The sequence below is a fragment of the Lytechinus variegatus genome, chromosome 8 (genome assembly GCF_018143015.1).
Source record: "Lytechinus variegatus isolate NC3 chromosome 8, Lvar_3.0, whole genome shotgun sequence".
In the NCBI taxonomy this organism is placed as follows: Eukaryota; Metazoa; Echinodermata; class Echinoidea; order Temnopleuroida; family Toxopneustidae; genus Lytechinus; species Lytechinus variegatus.
The window spans coordinates 34,147,242-34,174,105 of NC_054747.1; the positions used below are offsets into that span (position 1 = coordinate 34,147,242).

Consider the following 26,864-nt stretch of genomic DNA (forward strand, 5'->3'; position numbering starts at 1 on the left):
ATTTAAAAAGATAAAAATGCATGAGTATGCTTATAATCTATTATAAACATATTTTATTATAATAACCAGTCTTGATGTTACTCTCTCACAAAAGTGGACATGTTGCACATTTTGATATTATTCACACAATCAAAAGGTAGTAAATTATATGTGCACTATTAAAAAGACTTGGATGTTTAAATCTGCATTATCAAGGAAGAAATAAATTCCTTGAAAAAAAGTGTTCCCCTTTGTATTCTGTAGAAATTGGCCACACTATCAATTACTGAAACAAGTTTCTTTGATCAGCTTTCCACAACTGATTATATTTTTTTATGAAAAAGAATGATCAAAGCCTACTCTTTTCTGAAATACAAAATAACCTTACATCTAAGCGAAATGATACAGATAATGATTCTGTAGAAATTGACCACAGTATCAATTACTAAAACTTTTTGGGGTCAGCTATCCACAACTGATTATATTATCACGTGAAAAGAATGATCAAAGCCTACTCTATTCTGAAATACAAAATAACCTTACATCTAAGCGAAATGATACAGATAATGATTCTGTAGAAATTGACCACAGTATCAATTACTAAAACATTTTGGGGTCAGCTATCCACAACTGATTATATTATCACGTGAAAAGAATGATCAAAGCCTACTCTTTCTGAAATACAAAATAACCTTACATCTAAGCGAAATGATACAGATAATGATTCTGTAGAAATTGACCACAGTATCAATTACTAAAACATTTTGGGGTCAGCTATCCACAACTGATTATATTATCACGTGAAAAGAATGATCAAAGCCTACTCTTTTCTGAAATACAAAATAACCTTACATCTAAGCGAAATGATACAGATAATGATTCTGTAGAAATTGACCACAGTATCAATTACTAAAACATTTTGGGGTCAGCTATCCACAACTGATTATATTATCACATGAAAAGAATGATCAAAGCCTACTCTATTCTGAAATACAAAATAACCTTACATCTAAGCGAAATGATACAGATGATTCTGTAGAAATTGACCACAGTATCAATTACTAAAACTTTTTGGGGTCAGCTATCCACAACTGATTATATTATCACGTGAAAAGAATGATCAAAGCCTACTCTATTCTGAAATACAAATAACCTTACATCTAAGCAAAATGATACAGATAAAGAGCAAAAAGAGTATACCCGTTTTGTTTTGTCATAACTGACTACGTATTTATGTATTTGAAGCATTATGAAACAATAGCTATATGTGATTTATTGGATAGTGTAAAATATCTAACCAAGAAAGAATAATGTAACTTAGATTGTCATGAAGCTTTTCCTTTTTCCTTTTATCTATTTTACAGTGCTTTGATTGCAATATGTTTCATTGATTTTTTTTTCAGTATAATCAAATTGGAAATGATAATGCTATATAAATATACAATAAATTAATATTCACATGAATGTACATACTGGATGGAATAAGAACACTATGTACAAAGTGATTGTCTTTAGTATGTAAAATATTGATTTTTTTTATAATTTCTTTTGAGTACAATCAAAATATGGTTTGGAATATTTTTTGGCCAAAAATACATAGTAAATAGATTTGCTAATACTCGATATCACCAAGTTTCTTCACATTCTCCCGAAGTAGTCATAACAATACTATAACAGGAAAAAATCATGATGGTAACATACAGACTATCATTAATGATACATTTATTAATTTATGTATTAGCATAATTTTAAACAGGTATGCTTATAATACGAAATATATGGAAAAATGATAATAATAATAATAGGCATTTTTTAATTTATAGCGTCATCTATTTAGAAATAATCTATTCAGAGGTGTATTGTTTATTATCATAATAAAAATAGCTTTCTTAGAAATTCACTGTGGCGAGTTATATTCCAATTATTTTTAAAGTCGAGGCGCAGCCCCCAACAAGGCACAGATGGGAGGGTGTCATTCTTCATGGTTACCATAGCGGGGGTGGGGGAGGGCGGGGGGAAGAGAAACAAAAATGGTGAAAAAGAACTCGGGTCAAAGAAGCTCTACTGTAATGCCACATTCATAAGTTCAATTGAGAAAAAAAACGCCTTCACATTTTGTTACTAGTGGTTTGGATCGTCCTGTCCCCCATCCACTATGAAAATACCCTAGCACTACCTCTGTTTAAAGTCACCTGGCGAACCCCCCCCCTTCTCGATAAAGTCATATGGCCATGCAGATATACTGGTGCCCGTTCATAAAATATGTTATAATAACAAACTTTTGGCTCATATATTTTTTCAAACGACAATAAATGATCTTGAATCTTGATGCAATAACAGCATCAAGCTACTGTTACTGAAACTATTCAATTTAATTGGCTAATAGTTAAATGTGTTATAAAATTGTTCATTTGTTATGAAAAGGTCTTTGTGAAAGTGGACACAGGTCTGTTGAAGGAAGATCTATCTCCTAATGTGTAATATCAGAGCAGACAGAGCTAAAGGTATCAGCCACCAAGCTGTGGTTATGACGTAACCAATCCAAACTTCAAAGTGATCAACGCCCCAACCTGTTAAAAAAGAGAGAGGGGGGGGGAGAAAAAAGTTTTTTAAAGTGCATATTGAGATCACGACGACACCATATACAGTGGTGCTCAAGTTAGTGAGCCCCATCAGAAAATTGAAGTTTTTAAAGTGTTCAAGTTCTGCCATGTCTTAGATATTTGATTGTGAATTCAGATGATAGAACATCGTAGTGTTGTTGTCTACATTCAACACTCAGCATGAAGGAGTGCATTTTGTGGTGGAGTTCACTAACTTTTGAGCAGAACTGTATGGGGGGTGGGGGTCATGAAAATCGTAACAAATAAGCTTGTCTGCAGGCACAGACCCTGTTTGAAACTTTGATCAACAAGTGGGTATGTACACAAGACTACAAAACTTGCTGGAGCAAGAAGGCCTTCTGTAAACATGTCAGTGTATGTTGTGAATTCAGACCCCTTAACTCGACTAAATGATTTGCATAGTAGACTAGCAAAATGCATATTAAAACAAAACAAAAACCACACTTTCATGTCATGATATGGCGCTGGTATTACAAATATTTCAGAAGATACTTTGTTCCTCTGCTTTCCTTCAATTTTGACAGGGCTTTTTGTTTAGTTATGGCATTTTCGCTCTGAATGATTACATTGAAAAAATTATAGTTCCTACTTTCTAAAGCCGGATTTTATCATTCAAATTTCAATATGTACTACTGCAACATGAGAGTAAATATATCTGAGTCTAAATCTGAATTTGGGTTCCAATAAAAAGATAAGAAAGTAGAACATGAAATATGAATATTTATTTATCTTACCTTTGCTCATTATGGCACGTAACGATTCGGCTGCATATGTTTGTGGCAGTGCAAGTGATATGTAATACAATGGATACGGGATCGCCTGTATCGGCCAGATAATGCCTAAAAAGAGAAAGAGGAAATAAGATTGTTGTGATGGAGAGTAAAACAGGGGCCTTGGAATGATTTTTTAGGGGGGGGGGCTGAACATTCTTACAATCTATATAAGAAAAAAGTGCCAATTTGAACCCTTTTGTTCCGTGAGCTTTCCAAAAGGTTCTTTACATGCTCAAGAACCTAAGAAGATTTGTTACTGTATGGTTAAAGTAATTTAGTATCATTTAGGGAATTTTTGCAAGGTTCCAAATACATGAAATACAGGACCAGTATCAAACCATCTAAGAAACCATTTTTTCTAAGAATGTAAAACCTTAATTTGATGGCCATTCTCACGTTATTTTATACATGGTTAGTTTGAAATAGTAGGGGAGGAGCTAAACCATCACTCACCGCTGAGCAACAAGATGGGATAGAAGGAACCTAGAGCAGCCTGGACAGCGCCCGCTTCGGTATCGCAGACAGATGATATCAGGAGACCAAATGACATACCACACAATCCTTGTAACATGCACATCAATACGATCAGGAAAAATATTTCCTTCATTCGTCATCTGTAGAAAAGGAAATAAGATTAACGAGGTGAAGTTAATCGAAATGAATAACCTGATTCTTTAAGGAAAAAAGATGCAATATGTTACTGCTTTGGGAAACGTTGTTTATGAAGAAAATATTTGGTTTCATTCGCTCTAAGGTAACATAACGAGGATATCTTGATGAAGATGATAATTATAGATGAAAATTAGCTAATAATATTTCATTACCAAAGGATTAAAGAAGCGTTTTATTATATTAAAGTGATTGGTTAACATTGGTTTGACTTTAAAAAATCTGAGCTAAAAGGTCAAACTTGTCACCTGTGTCTCTGATATGTTACAAAAATGAAGCCCAGAAAAAATTGCGTTCGAAAATGATTATTTAGTGCTTCAAAAATTGAAGTATAAAGTGACCGGAAACGCCCTCTTAATTTCGTCCCATACACTTATGTGTACTATTTAGGCATCTATAAGACCTATTTACAAAATCGGGGTTTGCCTTGTAGTTTTGGCTTTTCATTCTCAATAATGGTTGTTTTCAAGGTTTATTAGTTCTAATACATGCACTTGTGCACATGTTTCATCTTGTTTTGAGAATTTTTTAAATCTGCTGCTCACAAAGTTAAACAATACCTTTAATATATAAGGAAAATTTTAATTCTATAGTTTATTAGCCTTTCTTTCAGTAAACCCATCACTTCCATACACAATGCACCATGAGTTGATAAATTTGGTAGGATTTCCTATAACCTTTTTTGTTTTATGATATTTACAACAGCATATTCGTATTTGTTCGCATTTGCTTATTCAAAATACCATTTCAAATATCTTACATCAAAGACAATGAGAGTGAAGATGAGAACGACCGCTATTTGAACGAGATCACGAGGAACTGGGTAGAAACATGAGCGATAGTCACCTCCCCAGTGCTTACACCTAATGTGAAAATTAAGAAAAGGGAAATGAAAAACAGGATACAAACCACAGAATAATAAAAATATCGGCTACAGTAATGACAACTAGAATGTTGCCTTTTTTCATCACATCCACACGTTGACTACTCAAGCATTTTCATTTATTTGACTGATTGATTGATTAAAGAGTCACAAAGCAAAAACTGTGTGTGTTAACCGGTGTACATAGAGGACCACACCAGTTATTTACACGGTGTTAAATTGGTGGTGTTAGTTTTACACCTATAGGTGTTATTACAACACCTATAGGTGTTATTACAACACCTATGGTTGTTACATTTACACTCTTTGGTGTTAAGTTCAATCTCTAGGGTTCTATTTTAACACCTTAGGGTGTGGTCCTCTATTAACACCAATTGGTGTCAGTTTTAACACCACAGTTGTTACAGTGCATGAAGATTAAAAATTAAATATTCTCTCGTGTAAGCTCGGACACTTCATGTGCGCAATCAGACAACTTTGCCACTCATAAAGTTTAGCAGTTTTCTCCTTTTCTTGCTACTGAAAACGAGAAACGAGAAGGAAATCCACGTGGGTGCGCAAGGGGACACGCCCCCTTCAATATTTAGAATTACCCAAACATTGCTAAATGGAAGAAAATTGTTGTCTGCGCCACAGGCGTACCTAGGATTTTCCAAGGGGAGGGGTTTTTTGTAGGATATTTCGTCTGCAAAAAAATTGACAAGCAAAAAAAAAAGGTCTTCAACCAAAAATATAGGATTTCTTACACCCCCCCCAAAAAAAATGTCTTCACCCCAAAATCAAGGGTTTCTTACCAGAAAAAAATCTTTTTTTTTCTAAATCATGGATCTTCAACTAGAGAAATCATTCTTTATAAGGTCCTAACAAAAGTAGACATGCCCGGTAGAATTGGCATGATCATGCTAACAAATATTTGAAATAAAATAAAATGTAAGAAGAAGAGCTACTCACCAGCGACCCATGTTCTATCCATTAAGCCTTCTTTCCTCTCCACAACGAAAGTAACAGAAGTCAAGCCCACGGCAAGAAAGAATATGATACTATGAAAAAGAGTAAATTAATATATTTTCTAGTCATGTTCTTTTTTTTTCACTTTTATATGTAATTCAATTAGCTTTGGTTAAATGTTTATCATGTATGTTTTATTCTGAATTGTAACAGAAAACAAGAGTGGGAAAATGATTCTAATCACATCAGATCAATCAAAACTAATTCCGAGTTTAATTCTTACAGTTTTTTTTCCATGTTTCTTTGTATAATGAATAGTCCTATCAACATTTTGGGGGATATTTTTTATGTATCCTTAAACATTGTAATAAGGCCATTAATTGATATTCTAGATTATGATTTATTGCGACATTCATGAGTCAACCAATGTCCATGAATGTAATTATGCGTATTTATTTTCGATTCATTGTCTAGACTAATCAAATTACAAGCTAACATATATAGTCTTTGTTACAAATCATACCTATGATCTTTTTCACGCCCCCTCTCTCTCTTTCTATTAGGTCTATTGAACATTTATTTGTGAGACAGATTTTCAACATCTTGTTCTTTACCTGATGATAACCCCTGCCACCATAAATTCAGTGAAACTTGCATCCAAGCTTCCGTAGATGGGTTCAACGAACTATTGCAATAAGAACATATTGAAAGCATGAAAGCATATCACACAAATCAATCGATGGAAATGATTTCATTTAATAATAATAATAACATTTGTAGGGCGCTTTATACTGGTGTTTGAAAGCGCACATGTTGGCAGATTATAATAATATACAGTCAATCGGTCCAAAAAGGATGAGCTTTAAGTAACGATTTGAAAATTTCTACGGAGGGAGCATTTTGGATATGAATTAGTAGTTTTTTTAAGAATCTACCGACTGTTTACATACAATAAAATATCGTTTAGTATGCATCTAATAAAGGGAATAAGTCCAAAAGTTAATATTCCTGGACTTGTTTCGGGTCAAGAACAAGAAAATTTCCTTCACAGTAGCAGCAAAATAAAAACATTTTAAAGTGATTCATATAAAGCAAGTTAAGTATACTTTTTGTTTTCCTTCTGGTAACTTATAGAAGCATGGATGAAGAAATGAAAGGTTTGTATTGGATTGCAATTATGAACGAACAATTATGATTGGTTTCTAGTCAGTAGATCTGAACCTATCGGTTTTTAGAGCATATTTGGCAATGTCCAATTACGGTCAGTGTAACATACGGATGTTGTTCAAATCTTTGACTAGGATCCAATCATAATTGTTCTTTCATATGGCTCTTTGAAAGAAACTGACAGGCTTCTACTTTATTTCAATCCAGTCAGTTACATTACAGTTATACAGTTTTTACGCATATAATTATGTATTAAAATGGCTGAAATGAGAAATCTTAAGAATATTTCCTGTCATCTGCTCACAGTTTCAATTGATTGTCAGAAAATATGGAAATCATTATTGAATTATGTGGTCGAAAATCCGTCATGAAGGTATCATTTATACAATGAGAAATTGAATTATTATATTCTACTGTGGAACATGTTCCAATATGAAAGTGGTGTTTGATTAATGAAATTTTACCAATGACCGATCACATCTACCTGATTGGCTGATGCCGTTGACAAAATGATGCATAATTACTTGTAATATTTGGGGTATCAGTAATCTCCTTTTTAGCCATTCATTATTGAAGTTAGAAGGCATAATTCATGCAACTTGTGACGTCATAACCTATTTGAATACTTACTAAAACTGGTGTCTGCGCCTGTGCAGGGTTAATTCCATAGTCTTGCAAAGTCAAGGATATAAAATTCTGGATGAGAAAAAAATTAAAGAGAATAGAAGGTTTTTCAAGCGAAAAAATGTACAAGCAATATCAAAATTTAAAAATCAAAATCTTTGAATACCAGAGGACATTAATATCTCGTATACGCATGGTCCTAATCGTAATACATCTCTAATTGCATGAAACTAGTTGAAGGTTTTGAGATTGATAAAAGTTAACAAAATTCCGAAGTGGTTTCGTACAGATGGAATGTCCAGTCAATTAGTAACACGCACTCATCGTGCATGATATTATGAACCTCCTTGTGTACCAACAAATGAATAGTGCTTGACGAAGTTTTTTTTTAGTTTAAATGGAGTTAAAACTCGGTTTTTTGTCTCACCTGCGAAGCAGAGTGAGACTATAGGCGCCGCTTTTCCGACGGCGGCGGCGGCGGCGTCAACATCAAATCTTAACCTGAGGTTAAGTTTTTGAAATGACGTCATAACTTAGAAAGTATATGGACCTAGTTCATAAAACTTGGCCATAAGGTTAATCAAGTATTACTGAACATCCTGCATGAGTTTCATGTCACATGACCAAGGTCAAAGGTCATTTAGGGTCAATGAACTTAGACCATGTTGGAGGAATCAACATCGAAATCTTAACCTGAGGTTAAGTTTTTGAAATGTCATCATAACTTAGAAAATATATGGACCTAGTTCATGAAACTTGGACATAAGGTTAATCAAGTATCACTAAACATCCTGCATGAGTTTCACGTCACATGACCAAGGTCAAAGGTCATTTAGGGTCAATGAACTTTGGCCGAATTGGGGATATCTGTTGAATTCCCATCATAACTTTGAAAGTTTATGGATCTGATTCATGAAACTAGGACATAATAGTAATCAAGCATCACTGAACATTTTGTGCAAGTTTCAGGTCTCATGATTAAGGTCAAAGGTCATTTAGGGTCAATGAAATTTGGCCGAATCGGGGTATCTGTTGAATTACCATCATAACTTTGAAAGTTTATTGGTCTAGTTCATTAAACTTGGACATTAGAGTAATCAAGTATCACTGAACATCCGGTGCGCGTTTCAGGTCACATGACCAAGGTCAAAGGTCAATGAACTTTGGACGAATTGGGTGTATCTGTTGAATTACCATCATAACTTTGAAAGTTTATGGATCTGATTCATGAAACTTGTACATAAGAGTAATCAAGTATCACTGAACATCCTGTTCGAGTTTCAGGTCACATGATCAAGGTCAAAGGTCATTTAAGGTCAATGAACTTTGGCCATATTGGGTTTTTTGTTGAATAACCATCATATCTCTGTAAGTTTATTTGTCTAGTTCATAAAAAATGGACATAAGAGTAACCATGTATCACTGAAAATCTTGTGCGAGTTAGAGTAGTATTCAAAGTCAGCACTGCTGCTATATTGAACCACGTGATGCAGGTGAGACGGCCAGAGGCATTCCACTTGTTTTAATACTACTTTACTGATAAAAGGGATAATGTATTCTCTATAAGACAATTTCGTTCAACTTACGTTGTAAGCTTCTAATATCGTTGTTTGAAGAGTAATAGCAATTTGTTGATCTGTAATAAAGGAAGAAATTAAATTATAGTATTAATGTTATTTCCTGGTTATTCCAATGATTGCAAGAATGAGTGTTAAACGTCTCAATTTTTGTTGCCCGGAGAGTCAATGCCGATAATGAGATTTCAAATAATTCAGGCATCATACGATGGTCACACTTTTAAAGGTTTGGCAAAAATGGCAAAATTTTTAACCATCACTGGGCAACATAACTGTCCACACAACCATTGGTAAAAATCTGCCCAAATTGGGTAATAAAAAAACACTAATTGGGTAACATATTTGTTCATTTTGATAATAATTGCCCAGAATATATATATAATTACACCTCTTTACCATCATAAAACCCAACACAGTGGACAGTTTGTTGCCCAACATTTTAAGTGTGTACATTATTATTCACTTGTTTGAAAAAGCGAGGGCGATTAAGAAGCAAAAGGGCCTAGCTTATATCGGGGGGGGGGGGGGGGGGGACAGGGTGCCCTTAGCCGAAATTTGATGCTCTTTTTAAATTGTAATATTTTTTCAAGGAAAGTGCGTTCATCCGGAAATTGTCGTGATCTTTAATCTCTTTTTTTTAATGTCAGAACTAAAAAGTTCGGGATATGACACAACTTACTAGTTGCATCTAAAGTGACCTTGATGTTGCTTCCATCCAACGTCGCATTATCAATAGTCCCTTGAGCCGTGAATCTAAATGAACACAATGATGGAAATGGAATTATAGTGAATTGTTTACTTAATAGCAATGTTGTTAAAGATCCAGACCGGACCCAAAAATGAAACTGACAAATTATATACCAATCGAAAACTTATAATCTACTAAATACAGCAAGGTATGCTCTATGCATATTCACCGCTTCCCAGCTGAGTATTTTGCTTAAGAATATTCCAATTATCGGGCTTCGAACCCCGTTTAGAAAATAGGCTTTATTGTGCTTTTCACCTGCCTCGAGACCGTGACGTCACGTTGTGTAAGAAGCGTCGTGATTCCATAGGTTTGTACACAGAAAAACTTGGTGATTTTTTTGTTTTCCAGATAACGCATTTCATTCTCTTCACTTCTATCACAGAGGGATATCACATATATTTTTTCCTACAAGCTTGAATTTATGAAATCTACAGTTTTGAACTAGTTTTTGTCATATTTTATTTCCTGCTTATTTGGCGCAGATTTCAATTCTATCTGCATTTAGATTATGAATAACAACTTTTCCTGACATAGCAATTTAGGCCCAATAAGAGCCAAACAAAGAAATCACAAAAAAGGTAGTGAATAGTTGTAGGTTTACAACAATTTGAACAGTGAATAATTTTGAGTGCCATTTTCATCTGAAAACGAAAAAAAAAAATGGATTCATAACATGGAAATGGAAGAAAATACCCAATGCTTTTGTACACAAACCTATGGAATCACAACCCTCCAGACACAACGTGACGTCATCATTTCCAGGCGACGTGGGGGTGCTCAATCAAAGCGTAATTTGGAGGAGCAGTTTCTTTGATTTTTATTTAATATTTTTAACTATTGGAAGGAGATATGTGTAATATTTTTGGTATATTTGTATTGTATGAATCAATACCTTTATTTAGATATATGATTGTTTTTACACCGGTCAGGGTCTTTAATGCAAGGTTTGATATAACATTATACAGTTACAAAGCTATTTTTCACCTTTTTTCTTCCTCTTTTCCTTCTTTCTTTCTCTCCCTCTTCCTTTCTTTCTTTTTCTTTAATTATTAATTTCTTTCTCCCTATCTATCTATCTATCTATCTATCTATATATCTATCTATCTATCTATCTCTCTATCTATATATCTATCCACCCATCCATCCATCTATCTATCTATCTATCTATTTATCTATCTATCTATCTCTCTATCTATATATCTATCCACCCATCCATCCATCTATCTATCTATCTATCTATCTATCCATCCATCCATATATCTATCTATCTATCAATCTATCTACCCATCCATCCATCCATCTATATATCTATCTAGCTAGCTAGCTAGCTTGCTATCTTTTTAAAGAAAAATCTTTCATTCATTCCTTCTTTCATTAATTCTTTCTCACTTTTGTTTCTGAACATCTTAGTCGAACGTTTTACATGCATATTTACCTTTTGAAAAGAAATGTGGTATAATTTTCAGGTATTTCGATGATCCCGTAGTACGCACCCTCCCTGATGTTATCCAATGCCTCGTCCATTGTATCTACTGGTTTCTATCATATCAAGGGTTAAGAGCAGAAACACAAGTAAGTAACACGAGATTTTTTTATGTGTAGATGTTAGATCCCTTGCTACACCATCATCATGCTAACATTACCATTTGCAATATCCATTATTTTTTTAATGACAACCATCTCCGAAATATACATTCGTAAATCGATTTAAAATTAGTTGAATAAATCGCACACACCTGTATAATTGTCTCATTGGGTAACTGGTTGAGGAACTCCTTACTGAGGACTGGAGGGATCTCATGATTAACAACGGCGACAGGAAGGTTCCTTGGGGTACCCCCAATGGCAAGATAGAAGAGACTGACCTCGATGATTGGTACCATGAAGTAAAAGACAGTTAACCTAAAAAGAAATAGTTGTGTTTTTAAATTGTCCTCATTTTTTTTCTCTGATGGGATTCTACACATTCTTTTTATTCTTCATTTTCTTTATCCTCCTTTGATTAGAACAGTATAATTTTGAGTATTTTTTCAAACGAAACATAATACTGTTTTTACTCTTGTTGTTGATATAGATTTTTTTTCATATTACCCCTATCAAAATGAAGAAAAACACAATATTCGCTATTATGTATGTCATTATCATGATTAAAAGTTGTCATAACTATTCAACCACTATTATCTTAATTATTATCATCATTATTATTGTCGTTATTTTTATTATCACTAGTATTAATGTTCTTACCCGGGATTCCTGCCTAGTTTAACTATGTCTTTGACGAAAAGAGCCCACATGCTCATGAAGCTAGGCAGAAAATGACTCCATTTCCAAGGTAGTTTATCTAATCAATAAAAACAATAAAATATACTGCTAATAAGATCATTGTATGAAAATATATTGATAATGTATAATCATCATTATTGTTGTTATATAGTGCGTCCCACAAAAAAACGAAACCGAGATTTATCGATGATTTATCATAACTTAGTCACAAATACAATAGACAAATGATCTACCGTTGTAAAGCTTAGAATCTCCTCTTTCATCTAAAGTTTCTTAGATTATTTCTCATTCACGCATGAGTGAGCAAAAACATTTTGAAGAGGGGATACCAAAAAGTCATTCGGTGGACTATATCTGGGTTTCAAAAGAAAAACCAAATCTTTTAAAAGTGCAATAGCTGCTCTTTAATTTGATACCTCAATTAAAGAAAATTGTCAAGAAATAACAAAGTTCTGGTTATTTGAAATAAGGCTTGAATTTCAATAATTTCATAAAATGAAGAGGGTTTACAGGCTAGGGTTCAAACTCACTCGACACTCCGTTTTGTTGACGATCAGCCATGCATAAAGTCTTTTGTTAACCGTGCGATAGCTTCTGTGGGGAACCGGTGAAAACACATTTGATGAAATTATGGAAATACAAGCATTTTTTCGAGGGAATTTAACTTTTTTACTTCTTGACCATTTTTTGTGTTTAAGGTATCAAATAAAAGAGCAGATATTGAAATTTTTAGGCATGTGATTTTCTTTTATAAATTCAGATACCCCCCGCCAAATGGTGTTTTTTGTATCCTTTCTTCAAATTGTGTTTGCTCACTCATGCGTAAGGAATAATCTAAGTAACATCAGATGAAAGAGGAGATTATAAGCTTTACATTGGTAGGCTTTTAATCTCGGTTTCGTTTTTCTTGGACGCACTTTATATTATGTATGTATATATATGGTTGTAATACTTTATAATGTTTATTTCCATCATATCATGGAGCTTTTGCTTTAAATACAAAAACGATATTATTCAAGAGCTTCAGTAAACAAAAGCAAATAGTGCGAAATGTTCATATTACCGTAATGGTACTTTGGGATGCCAGACTTGGTTCCAGCTCGAGATCTACCTATGACGTCATCGGTAGGTTCAACCGCAGGGGTCACGTGATTGAATGTCGGGTTGGTGTACGAGAGGCAATGCCCATTGGCCACTCCGTTTGGGGCTCCGTTCGGTGTTCCGTTGGGGAGCAGGAGGGTGGTCTCCTCCGTCATGTCGGTAGGCAAGGCGACCTCGACGTGGGATGGCGTGTCCATGTCAATTACGACGTCGACAGCCTCGTCACCCTATGAGGAATAAAAAACCCCGAGCTGACGTAATGAGCGGATTTAGGTTTTTAGAAGGTTGGTGCTGGATTTTTTTTTTTTTTTTTTTTTTGGGGGGGAATGCCCACACTGTTAAAAAACCCATGATTTTACCGAAAAAAGAAGATTTTGCAGAAAGCAATAACAGAATCATTCTGTAAATTCATAAAACAGGAATTATTCTGCAATCTAACAGGACAGGTCTGTTTAAAAAGTGGAAAAGGGTGTTTTATTTAAGGAAATTTGTAAGGTTCCATACACCAAATACCAATTTCCTGTAAGATTATGCAATCTGGTAAGATCACAGGTGTTCTCGAGACTCTGCTGCAGGAACTTCTTCTATTTTAAGGATAAATTTTCTAAAAGTGCACACTCAAATCCCTCCTTCACTGTATCGCCTCTTTTTCCAAATTATTAAATACATTCGAAAAGGACAATAAACATGATAAATACGTTGAAGGACTTGCTATTTCATTGTTTGACTTGTATAATAGTTTTGACCGGTCACCTTAAGTATCATATGAATCAATTAAATATTGATATGATTAATGCCTGGTTGAAATATTGTTTAGATTACGAATTATGAAATGATGAAATAGGGTGGGATGGGTGTTTAGCATATATTGAAAGGGGCAATTTGAGAATATCAGCTGATACGAAAGAGGGTGTGGCCTCTCTTGAGCTTTTATAGGTAAAAAAGATGTCTTTTTCAAGGTAGGGCACGTTACGTACGTAACATGATTAGGTTGTCAAAAACACAAAAAATAATTTAAAAAGGGTATCTATTTTACTAGGAAAGTTACGTGTTTAGGGTCGAATTTTCGGGGATGGAAGGTAGGGCCGTAAGAAACCAGATGGTGTGCAAAGGTAAAACCGACGACTGACGGACCCGTGACAACAATAAATCGCTGTACTTGTTGAGGGGTTTATTTCAAGGAATACTTACCAAGAGTATTGTTTTGTTTTCAATACTTGTTAAGGGTAGGGTTTAAGACGCCAATACTTGTTAAGGGGTGCATTTTCAGAATATGGAAAATACGTGTTTAGGGTGCTTTTGGAGACCTTATGGTCGCGCATGGTATTCACTCGTCAATGGAAGTGGCTCCCCGGGCTATAAGATTATAATTTGCTGAAATAAGATTCAATAAAACTCCCAGTATAGCTGTATTTTGGAAGCTCAGTCAATAAATGTGCAATCGAATCGAAGCATAAACACTATGCTATACCATGGAGCTACTATGATTATACCTATTTCAGGGGCCCGTTTCATAAAAGGACTTGCAACCATTGTAACTCTTCCATTATGGCAACTACCATGGCAAAAGGGCTCAACAGCCAATCAGAATCAAGGTTGCCATGGTAGTTGCCATAATGGCAAAGTCAAAACGATTGCAAGTTATGAAACGGGCCACTGATATTATATATTGAAAAAAATAAATTTATGACATGAGACAATAACCTTAATAATTTATGCGTACAGGCTGGTTGATGGACATCACCAGATATTTGGTTAACACGAGAAATGGTGTCTCTTTCCCCATAATATATGGAAGCACGGACGCACATAATGAATTCAGATATCTCGTGGGGCATCCCCACTAACCAAAAAAGCCTTTAATACTCACGTTTGATCCCGTCTCCTGTGCGTCCGCCATGCATAGTTTAAGGAAGATTCCTTCAAGCGTCTAAAAGAATGAGATACAACGAATAAGAATACTTATTGAAACACGTAAATCCGGCATTCATCCACCTTTCCATTATCGAATATTGCGAGTATATGTTTTACATTCGCAAATTATGCTTGATTAAGGGGTTAGATTTAGATTTTATTCCCGTTCAACAAAATAAACAAAATATAATCGAAGTTACAGACAGTTCAATTGGTTCTATCACTTGGGTTCTAATAAGTTTAGGGTTTTTCTATCTATTGTATCTGAATAAAATTTCATCCATCTTGATACATTGTTTTAAAGATAGACTAGTGAATGTAAAAATGGCTTTTAATCAATAAAAAATTGTGACGGCGGAGATGGAGGTGATGATTGTTGCACTACATGCTGGTGTGTGTGTGGATAAGGGTGTGTGGGTAGGAGGGTGAGCGCGTTTGTGTATGGTGTGTAAGATATTTTCACATGGTGTGTGTGTGTGTGTGTGGGAGGGTGAGCGCGTTTGTGTAGGGTGTGTGTGTGATATTTTTACGAGGTGTGTGTGGGTGTGCGTGTGTGTGTTTGAGGGTGAGCGCGTTTTGTAGGGTGTGTGTGATATTTCATATATTTCCAGGGGTGGGAATTGGAAAATTCCACCTTCTTGATAAATAACCGATAAATTAAAACAGCAATATTTTTAAAACTACACTGCGCTCAAAGTTAATTTCTTACCGGTAGATTGTGCGTTTCTAATAGAGACTGCGGAGAATCTTCTGACAGTATCTTCCCATTTCTCATCAGTCCAACCTATAAAAGCAAAGTAACAAGACACCATAATGATTGCAATGTAAAAGTTTTATATTGCATTTCTAGTTCAATCGTCTAATTGCTACACTATTCGGTAGGTATTGCCATAAGTAAAATTGCATTTTCTCACTTGATATTACTAAACGAGACCGCCCTTTAACATAAAAACAATAAATCTACACTGAATATGTCTCTGTTCCCGTGATTGAGAGTTTTTGCACGCGACGTACGGAGGATTCAGGAACATAGAAAATGTATTATCAAATGTCTTTCATGACAAAGAATAGCCAAAAAGTTTTGTTGAAATTGGTAAATCAAAACGCCATTTTCGTCCTTGACTCTAGACAAAGAACATGTTAGCAATTTTTTGTCGACTCCGAAACTAAAGACGAAACTGTTGTTCTGGTTTACCAATTAGATTTTGATTTGATTTGTTGTTTTCTTCTGATTCATAACATTCGTATACAATACAATTTTCATTACGTAGCAAACATATATTGCTAATCGATTTTGGTATGAATCTTAAAGAGAAAAAAAGTACAAAATAAAAAAGTCATTCAAAACAAATATCATCTACTACCAACAAAGAAAATTTAACATTTACAGTTTGCAGGAGAGGGATTGTCATAAGCAGATTGCTTAGATGGACATTGCCAATAGATTTAATGTGTACGGAGCGAAAACTCAAATGCTTTTACGGAAAATCAATTTTTTAAGTCAAACACAAGCCCTAACCTAAACCCAATTCTAATATTCACATAACTAAGAGACAAAAACCCAATCAAAATTTACCCTTCTCCTATCCTAACCTCTTAAGGTAAATGAGCACGGGATGATTTTTCGCAGGAGCAAATGTCGAATTATCGGCATGGTTATGCCATGTACCAACGTCAAAATCTATGTAAAATTGATTCCATCATATTTTATTACATAACCAGCTCTCGGATCGTATATATAAAAAGGTGCCAGATTTCTTTTGAAAATGTTAAAAGTCAAGTCCACCCCAGAAAAATATTGATTTGAATCAATAGAAAAAAATCAGACAAGCACAATGCTGAAAATTTCATCAAAATCGGATGTAAAATAAGAAAGTTATGACATTTCAAAGTTTCGCTTATTTTCAACAAAATAGTTATATGAACGAGCCAGTTACATCCAAATGGGAGAGTCGATGACGTCACTCACTCACTATTTATTTTGTTTTTTATTGTTTGAATTATACAATATTTCAATTTTTACGAATTTTACGATTAGGACCTCCTTGCCTGAAGCACAAAATGTTTAAAAAATGGAATTCCATGTGTTCAAGGAGGAATGAAACTTCATTTCACATAACAATGACGAGAAAATAAAAATATTTCATATTTCATATAATCAATTACAAAAGAAATAGTGAGTGAGTGATGTCATCAACTCTCTCATTTGGATGTAACTGGCTCGTTCATATAAATATTTTGTTGAAAATAAGCGAAATTTTAAAATGCCATAACTTTCTTATTTTACATCCGATTTTGATGGAATTTTCAGTGTTATGCTTGTTGAATTTTTCTCCTTTTATTCAAATCAATTTTTTGTTGGGGTGGACTTGTCCTTTAAGTAAGTGACACATACAGTGAGCCCTTATAACCCTGATAAATAAAACAAAAAATCAGAAAGAAATGATGAGGTCTCACCATATCTGCATTTCTGGCTTCCTCTATGTAATGGGTGGTCAAGATGACAGTGGTGTTCTGTTCGGTAGAAAACTTCAATAAGTAGTCCCAAATCCTTAAAAAAAAATCAATGATGACTCACACAGTGAGTTTATTTGCAAATCTATTTGTGTATAAGGTCTGAGAAAATGTACTCATTTACCCATATACCGAACACTCTACCTATAGGCATTTACATAATAGTGCATTGGTTTCAAATATTACTCTAGCAATTCATATGATAAGTTTGTCATCAGTGATCATAATTCAAAGTATACTTAGTGCCTTAAAAAAACTCTTCTTGACAGAGGCTATTACTAGGCTATACATCCAAAATTCAATGATAAGCCCCAGTCTTCAATATTTACACTCTCAAACAGTTTACCCAACATTGTGTACAATGGGAACATGACATGCTTGTTGGCTAAAATGATAGCAAAATTTCCTTGTCCATTTTACGCTATGTGTTGCGTTGACATTTACCCTTGCATTTCACCTAATATGAGGGGGGGGGGGGGATTATACAGCAAACATGCCCAATATTGGGTTAGTCTTAAATCAATCTTTTCTTTTAGAGTGTATTGACCCCAGAATAACAATAACAAAAACATAAAAATAAATACGTGAAAGACTCACAATCGAAAGGATATTAGTTTATAAATAGGGACAAATTTTGCCATCTTACTTCTGTCTGAGCAATGGATCAACTCCTACTGTAGGTTCATCCAGAATAAGTAGTTCCGGTGAATGTATCAACGCGACGGCGAATGATACTCGTCTCTTCTGACCACCACTAAAAGTGAACACAAGACTCATGGTAATTGGTGAGTGAAACCAGTAAAAAAATGAAAGAGCTTTTTTTTAATGAGTAGTTTTTATTGACAACTTCAATTCATATACAAAATAAAAATATATATAACAAATAGAACTTTAATGTCTTTACAAATACCTAGACAACTCATAAATTTGACATAATTTTTTCATGAATGTTACAATAAAACACAATGTCAGACATCTTCCAATACATAATTATAAATAACATTGATGATAATTATATGCATCAAGAAGAAACTTCTACAGTAAATTCAATATATTGAATTTTCTTTTCAGTGTCAAATAAAAAACATAAAACAGAGATTTTCCAAATAAAAAAAAAAAATGAAAAAAATAAATCAATAATAAAACCTAAACGAATTGAAGCCATCAGCATATATATATATTTTTTTAACCCATCACCTCGGCCTCTTCACCCAAATAAATTCAAACTTGACTACAAGAGCTTCTCAGTTATTGTCGATTATAGCCTTTTATAAGTTGGTTCCCGAATCATGTTTTCTGCTCGTTCTTAAGTTGTAATAATCCCATAAGATCGTGGTTTATTATCATGCCGTATTCCCAAACCAACTCTAAGTGAAATTGCAGATTACACTGAATCTTGTTAATATTGGAGGTTATGAAAGTGGTGATGGTTGATTGTGATGGTGATCATGATGATAGCGGTATAACAAAATGATAAGGATGGCAATTATGATTATGGTGTTGGTGCCGGTGTTGGAAATTATAATAACGGTAATGCTGATTGTAATATTAATCATTATCCACACAATACAGATAATCATTCAAACTTTATCAAAAAGCTCAAAAGAAAAGTCCGAACCACAATGTTCCATCAGATCTTAAAGTCTGTGACGACGACAGAGATGCTTTACAAATTATATCATCGATTTGTATGTCATTGTGGAAAATGAAAAGACGTGAGCCAATATCAAAGCTTATCAGAGATGTTCTTTGAGGACTTTATCACGATGGATTGCTTTGTGACATGATCCCTTTATAAATATATATCGACCCAAATAGGCTTCGTGTTAAAATTGACACCAATTGGTGTCACTGTCTTTATTGTAATATTTATGAGTGTAAAAGCAACAACAGAAAGGTGTTTGAATAACACCAATCGGGGTTGAACTATGTAAATGAAGCACCGGGGTAAAATGGCAGTTGTGGCCGTCACATGGGTCATAACCTGGGCTTCGGTCACAGCAGTCATTTTATTCCTATTTCAACACCCATGGGTCCCTGGGTGTCAATACAACACCATACGTTGTCACTTTTACACTCACAGCTTTTGCGATCACATCGGATGATCGCGTCCTGTCGGGCAATCACGTAACCCGATCATTCGAGAATAGGACCCTCCCCCTAAAATGTCAAAACGTTTACCTGACCATTTGAGAAAAGGCTCCCCTAAACTTCTGAAACATCGGGGCCAGTCTACCAGACCTTTTGTACATTTGGATATATTTTTACAAAGCATCGGGTATACTTGACCCGACGTTTCAGGAATTTAGGTGGTTGGGTTTCGCGATTGACCGATTGGATGTGATAACCCGATGTGACGGCACAAGCCGCGTTTACACCATAGTTTTTAGTAGACAGAACTTACCTAAGATGTCCCACAATCCTGCCCTTCTCTGGAAGGTTTAGGAGTTCTATGAGGAACTCGATTCTTATCTTTGTTTCTTTTCGACTCATCTTATGGATGGTGGCGAAGTATACCAAGGTTTCCTTGATGGAGAATTCATTGTACAGGGCGATCTCCTAAAACAATTGGTCAAGAATTAAGATCACAGATTTGTTTTATTTATAATAATAAAACCATAATATAACAGTGCTTGTATCTATTGGCGTCTCTATATGCGCTGAGCAAAACAGACCCCCCCCCAAAAAAAAAAAAATAAAAGTGAAAGCTGTTAGGTAGACCTTTAAATTTTTCTCAATCAACAAACTGCTTAAACAGATAGGTTTTGAGATGACTTTTGAATGTAGAGCATGCGGATGCTTCCTTATAAATGGAAGATTGGATCGTACGTATTCCAAAGTTTAGGGGCAGCACACTGTAAAAACTATGGTGTTAAAACTGACACCAATTGGTGTTAATAGAGGACCACACCCTGAGGTGTTACAATTACACCCTAGAGATTGAACATAACACCAAAGCGTGTAAATGTAACGATCAAAGGTGTTGTAATAGCACCTATAGGTGTATAAGTAGCACCACCAATTGAACAACGGTTAAAATAACCGGTGTGGTCCTCTATGTACACCAGTTAACACCACAGTTTTTGCTGGGCACAACAAAATGACGTCTCTCCCATATAACCCCTAGTAATTATATTCATTATCAAAAATATTATCTTGTTTTTGGACTGGAAAAATAGTAATTGCCAGACGAACTTCAGATGAAATGAAATTACTACGCTTTCTCTCACCCGGCATTTAGTATATTCTTATCATTATTATAATTGTTGGAGTAATCAATCCATCTCAAATGTGTGAATGTATGCTGTTCCAGGGCTGAAAATAATGAATGAATCTCCTTATTTCTATCGTCAATATGCTCATGGCAATATTTGACCATAATCTATTGTATGGATCTATAAACGATAAAATAACATGTCAAACGAATCGTAAAACAATAATTAAAGAAACATCTCAGTTTTGTCTAAAATCTTATCACACGGGATGTGAAAATTGTCTTAAGGAATGAGTAAAGTTTGAAAAGTTTAAACACCGATAGATCTACAGCTTACTGGCCCCAAAATAAGTAAGATATACGACTTACTAACTTAATAATAAGTAATAAATGTATTAGTGAATTACGAAAGAAAGCATATCATCTTGGAAGAAGCAGAGGAAAAAGAGCACAGTAATACTAATTCATGTTTTGTTTATGAAAGAACAACATTCACTTAAACAAGTCATGAAGTGACATTATCTGAATTAAACAAAATTGAAGATATTTGTTTTTATTTGAATAGAGCATCAAATATACCTGAGGCATATATCCAACACGTGACCCGGGTATACCATGACCTCGGGTCAAAGGTGGTCGTCCAAGGGTCAAAATGAGGCCTGAATCAAAGCTAAGCCTTCCCAAAACACAGCGGAGGAGAGTCGTTTTTCCACAACCGCTTGGTCCCAGTAAGCCATAACTAAACAGGGAAGAATAATATAATCAGTGAGGACAAATAATATTTAGAAAGTACAACATACTCTTATATCCGTAAATATGTGATTGAAATAAACTATGTAGGCCTATAAGAGAAATGTTCATTCAATTTATAAAATATGTCTCATTCTCCTCTTTTTGTATTAATATGAAATATGCATGCAATGCCTACGGCACCTAAAAATTAAATGGTGTTCCCCAAGAATTTGTTATAGGACCACTATTGTGCATACAAGTTTTCTATATCGAATTAATTGCTATGATTGTTGTGCAAATTATGCTCGAAATAATTTGATAAATCATTGACACCCTTGTAAGTTGATTCTATTATTAACAATAAAAGAATATTGCTTTAAAGAGCAATATAATGTAATGTAATCATTACTAGTCTTACTTCCCCATTCATAAATAGGCACAATGATTATTTACCAAAACGACTATTAAAAAAAAAAGAAAAATTAAGTCAATCTTATGAACCCTGCTTTACCTTGAATCATTCATTATATGGGTACACCAAAGTGCTAAAGTCTTCTTATCCAATACAGTACCCGGATCCTTTTTTCATATCTGATAACTTTAACGCTTGTCCATTTTTTATTTGTCGTTATATTTTGATAGCAGATACTTTGTCTAAAAAAGAAATTGATAGGTCCCAATAATCAGGTATGTTTTTTTTCTCGTCGGGAAAGATGGAAAAGTAAATGAGGATGGTGCATCACCGAAAAATAAATGGACAATGTTTCAAACGATTATTAAAAAAAATCCATTGGCCGATTGCACGAAATGGTCTTTCCAAGGACCGTCTTTCGTGTCGCCCATCTTTTATGATGCGCTGTATGCGGGATATTTCTGAAATGTATTATAAACAAATAAAATTTGTTAGCTAGCATTTAAATCAATTGTATATAATTTCATGATATAGCACATCATTTTTATACACTAAGATTTTGTTTACTATAACGGATTAATAAAAAAATGTTTGCAGGTAATTTTTTAAAAATGCGTTTCACATGGCGCATCATAATAAATGGGCGACACGAAAGACGGATCTTGCAAAGACCCTTTTGTGCAATCGGCCCCCGAAAGTCAAAGTCACACTAATGAAAACCGACTCCAAACCAATTGATATGTAAGAGTAACAAAGATTTGATGGATCTGATATCGTCTTTTTTTTTTATTTGACTGCCTCATTATGGCTTAACTAGTTTTATGTTCTGTTTCAAAATAAGGCTTTCTAAGACCAATATGTTCACTTAATGGACAAGGGAAATACTTTGGTAAAAGCAATACACCACAGGCAAAGGCTTCTATAGTGCGTCACGAACGTTTTGACAATGAAAAAAGGAAGAAAAAGAAGAAGAATGTCACTGATGTTTGCGCCAGTTCGGGCAGAAGCAAGGATGTCTCCTTTATGGATTACGTAATGATCAATCACTACGTTTCAATGCAGTTTACTCTCACCAAAGCTATGAATTGTGTACACTCTGAATGTGTTTGTTCTTTTTATCATGCCAGCCACTGTTTAGTCTATTACCCCATTCTCTAAAATGCATAATACTGACAGGGAATGTCACATATGGTTTCGCATACCCCCCCTCAGCCGGGCTCCTCAGAAGCGCAAACATTCCCGAAAACTTCAAGTCCCAAAGATTTTGCACACACGTTCAAAGGATTTTTCATTAATTAAATTAAAAAACAAAAAAATTAGGGACTATTAGAATGGTTCGAATCTAAAGGGCTATTTTACTGTCTCAAGTGATGAATTTGATCCTGTCAGGTGTTTTTTTTTAATGAGATACCCTTTTCTGGTCAGATATGGAATGTCAGACATATATCCTATCCGCTGGTAGGAAACATTCAACAGGCGAATTTCATCCTTATTTTTAATGACGTTTTTAAAGTGCCACTTTAATACACGAGTCTATTTAGGCCCGTGAAACCATAAATCCCGTACGCTATCAAGACTTATGCGGAATATAGTTTTCATATTCAGAAAGCTCCATTTTGTTTGTATTTATTTACTTTTCTATATTTGTTTAGTTATTTATTCATTTATTTATTTATAGTTTGTTTGTTATCTTACATTTTTCCTTTTGGTACCCTCATGGCGAGATTCTGCAAGACTTGTAACTTGGATTTGCCCCGTCCGTAGTGCTTGCAGATATCATAGCATTCAATGGCCTGCTTGCCAACATCTTCTGTCTGCCCGTACATCATCATGAAGGAATCCTAGTAAAAAGAACGTGGAAATCACATATTCACAATTAGGGAAAGTTATTATTTATAATTAACATGTTTGTGTTTCCAATATTTTTGTTCATGTAAAATTCAGTATGGAGACGAATAACAATAGATTGTGGCACATTTCGAAAGAGGGGAAAATCTTTTTGGGGCATATCTACCTTAGATACAGAGTATGTTTCTACTTGGGAATATATCATATCATAGGTATAACTTGTATACAAAATGCAGTTTGGATGCGAAATTTACTATGGATTTGTTGGGCCAAATCTATCTTAGCGTCATTGATTGTACCCATTTTTTTTTACTAATTTCTGTCAGAGTTAACTCAAAACGATGTCAGATATCACATACATGCAGTTTAATGTCACGAATATAGATGTGAGAGCAATGCCAGGCATATGTAATATTAAGTCTCCAAGGAGCTGATCGCTTTTGATTGCATGCATGCTTTTGATATTGCATTTGCATTGGACCACTCATTCAAGGAACAAGGTTATGCATTGGACTATTTCTTATAATTTCAAAAGCGTTAGAAATTAATAAGCGTTTAGTTAACTGCTGTAATAAGATAAGAAACAAAGAGTTAGGAAGGATAACAAACCATTTTCTGGAGGCAGGAATTATATTGTCCAATTACCCCTCTTATCACCACAGCAGGTATGTTCCGCCTTTTAATATCAATAACACACGAACCAAGATAATCCCAACAGACAGACACAGACGATATGAGAAAGCAAGTGGCAGGTTATGGATTCATTCAATATCAGAACGTTCTCGTCCGTTTCGGTATGGCATGGTCCGAAAATTTTCTTGGAGAGTGACCAATGCATATAGTTGATTGTAACTAAGAGAGATATATACACACTTTCCTATTTGAGCAACTTTTAACTTTCTTACAATCCTGCAGAGCAATAATAGGTCAAGCATCCATACTTCTTCAGATTAATGCCCAAAAGCAGCCCCACAGATAAAGTCTTTCGCCAGAAAATTCCCGAGAACAACCACTCCGCCACGGCATCAACCCAAGGAGATCACTTACACCAAACTAAGAGCGAAACAATCTCCACCCACTTGTGTTACGAAACAGAAGTCTTAAGGCAATTGCGACTTGTATGCATGACTCATCTGGTCCTTTCATGGACTTATGAAGAGATGGACATTCATCGCTTAGATAATGAATTCACTAACAGGTGACTGTTATTGTCATCTGAATAACATTCTCTTTGTAATTGTCTTCTTTGATCCAATGATCGTTCGTGATAAGAACTTAATACTCCACAGATTGTGTGCGCAGTTGATAACAAATCACTTATGGAAAATCGGTGTGCAGAACACCTGCATGTTCTAATTAAGATGCACATAACCAGGTGACGGTGACTATCATTGGATCAAAGAAATGCTTTCATCAATCGTCCATCTCTTCATAGGTCCATGGTACAATCGTTCAAAAGATTTATATATTTTTCTTATCATATTCTAACTTTCTAACCATGGATTTAACAATCATGGAAGCATATTCAACTTTAGCACACCCCCCAAAAAAAATAAAATTGCCCAGCTTTTATAGGTTTTAGAAAGTTCGTTGAATAAAAATCGCTATAATAAATGTTCCTTTACCTCTCTGCAGAAATCAAGGCGTGACAATTTTAATATAATAATCAATCAATCAATTAAAAAAATAATCAATCAAATGTCAGTCAATTAAATACGGATAGTTGTGAGAAACTTTATAAAACACCCTTTGTATTAATGTTGCTAGCCATATATACAACAACAGACTTAATAACCCAACCACTTGATAGGATATAAAATTACTACAAAGGCATTATCCGATTATTACGTTAGTTGTACTGTTGTAGTATTTAAAGACACACCTTAATCATAATCCGTTTTATCATCTTAATCAGTAAGATCATCTGCATGCGTGTATCTTATCTATACTACATGCAAAGTTAGATAACGAATATTTACATGAACCGAAAAGGATCCTCTACTTTAAATTCTGATTTCTTTTTTCAAAGACGGAGGCCATACAAAATATTAAAATTGAACCGAAGAGTTTCGTGAATCATTCTCTAAAGGAGGAAATCGAGAGACAATCTGGTCCCCGTTTACAAACGTTTTTAATGACGTTAAAGGATATGTCCAACCCAATAGAAAGGTAATTTAAATAAAAAGAGAAAATTCAACAAGCATAACACTATTTTACATAATTTGTTACCTTTATGTTGTTTTCGCACGGAATGTAAACAAGACGAATATCCATTTATGGACAATGACTAAATACTTACACTTATACTTCACTCACTACTTATTATATATATTAAATATATATTAAATATTTTAATTTTCTCCTCATTTTCATGTGAAAACAAAGTTTTATTCCTCTCTGAACATGTGGAAATACCATTGTCAAAACATTTTATGGGTCATTCAAGTTGTTCATTATTGTCAAAACTGTAAAATAAAATATTCAAAGAAATTTCTTTAGTGCGCAAGCGCATTGCAATATTTTTGCCCATAAGTCGCTCTAAATCTAAAGCTGTTTATAATAAAAAGAAAACAGAAAATCAATGAAAAGACATCGAAATCTGGATTAAAAAATGATGAATTAACAATATATTGGATTTACATTGTTTCTGCCCCAACATGATTAATCAAAATAAAAAGAAGACTTGTTATGCGCATCTTCAAGAAAAAAAATAAATGTGTTACCTTCTTTAAGGCTAGGTGGTACAGAAGCAGCCAATTCGAATTTGGTGAAATTTTTACCCGTTTTACTTGACTTAAGGCCTGGACTCCACCTGTTTCAAACTTCTTAGACACCAAGCTCGCAAATTAAA

The 26,864-nt window shown here is 34.4% G+C and overlaps 1 protein-coding gene across 1 annotated transcript; it reads right to left on the reverse strand.

Moving 5' to 3' along the window:
* Positions 1-2,315: 2,315 nt before the first annotated feature.
* Positions 2,316-24,998, reverse strand: LOC121420410 (ABC transporter G family member 20-like). The gene is given in 23 exon segments (XM_041615037.1): positions 2,316-2,549; positions 3,338-3,442; positions 3,830-3,968; positions 3,970-3,990; positions 4,806-4,852; positions 4,855-4,908; positions 5,880-5,968; positions 6,491-6,561; positions 7,674-7,739; positions 9,254-9,303; positions 9,924-9,997; positions 11,431-11,534; positions 11,732-11,897; positions 12,240-12,336; positions 13,342-13,606; positions 15,250-15,309; positions 16,003-16,077; positions 17,751-17,844; positions 18,454-18,561; positions 20,212-20,366; positions 21,601-21,760; positions 23,861-24,006; positions 24,623-24,998. Coding segments are annotated over 23 exon segments (2,256 nt in total). The 5' UTR covers positions 24,626-24,998; the 3' UTR covers positions 2,316-2,442.
* Between the last annotated feature and the right edge of the window lie 1,866 nt (positions 24,999-26,864).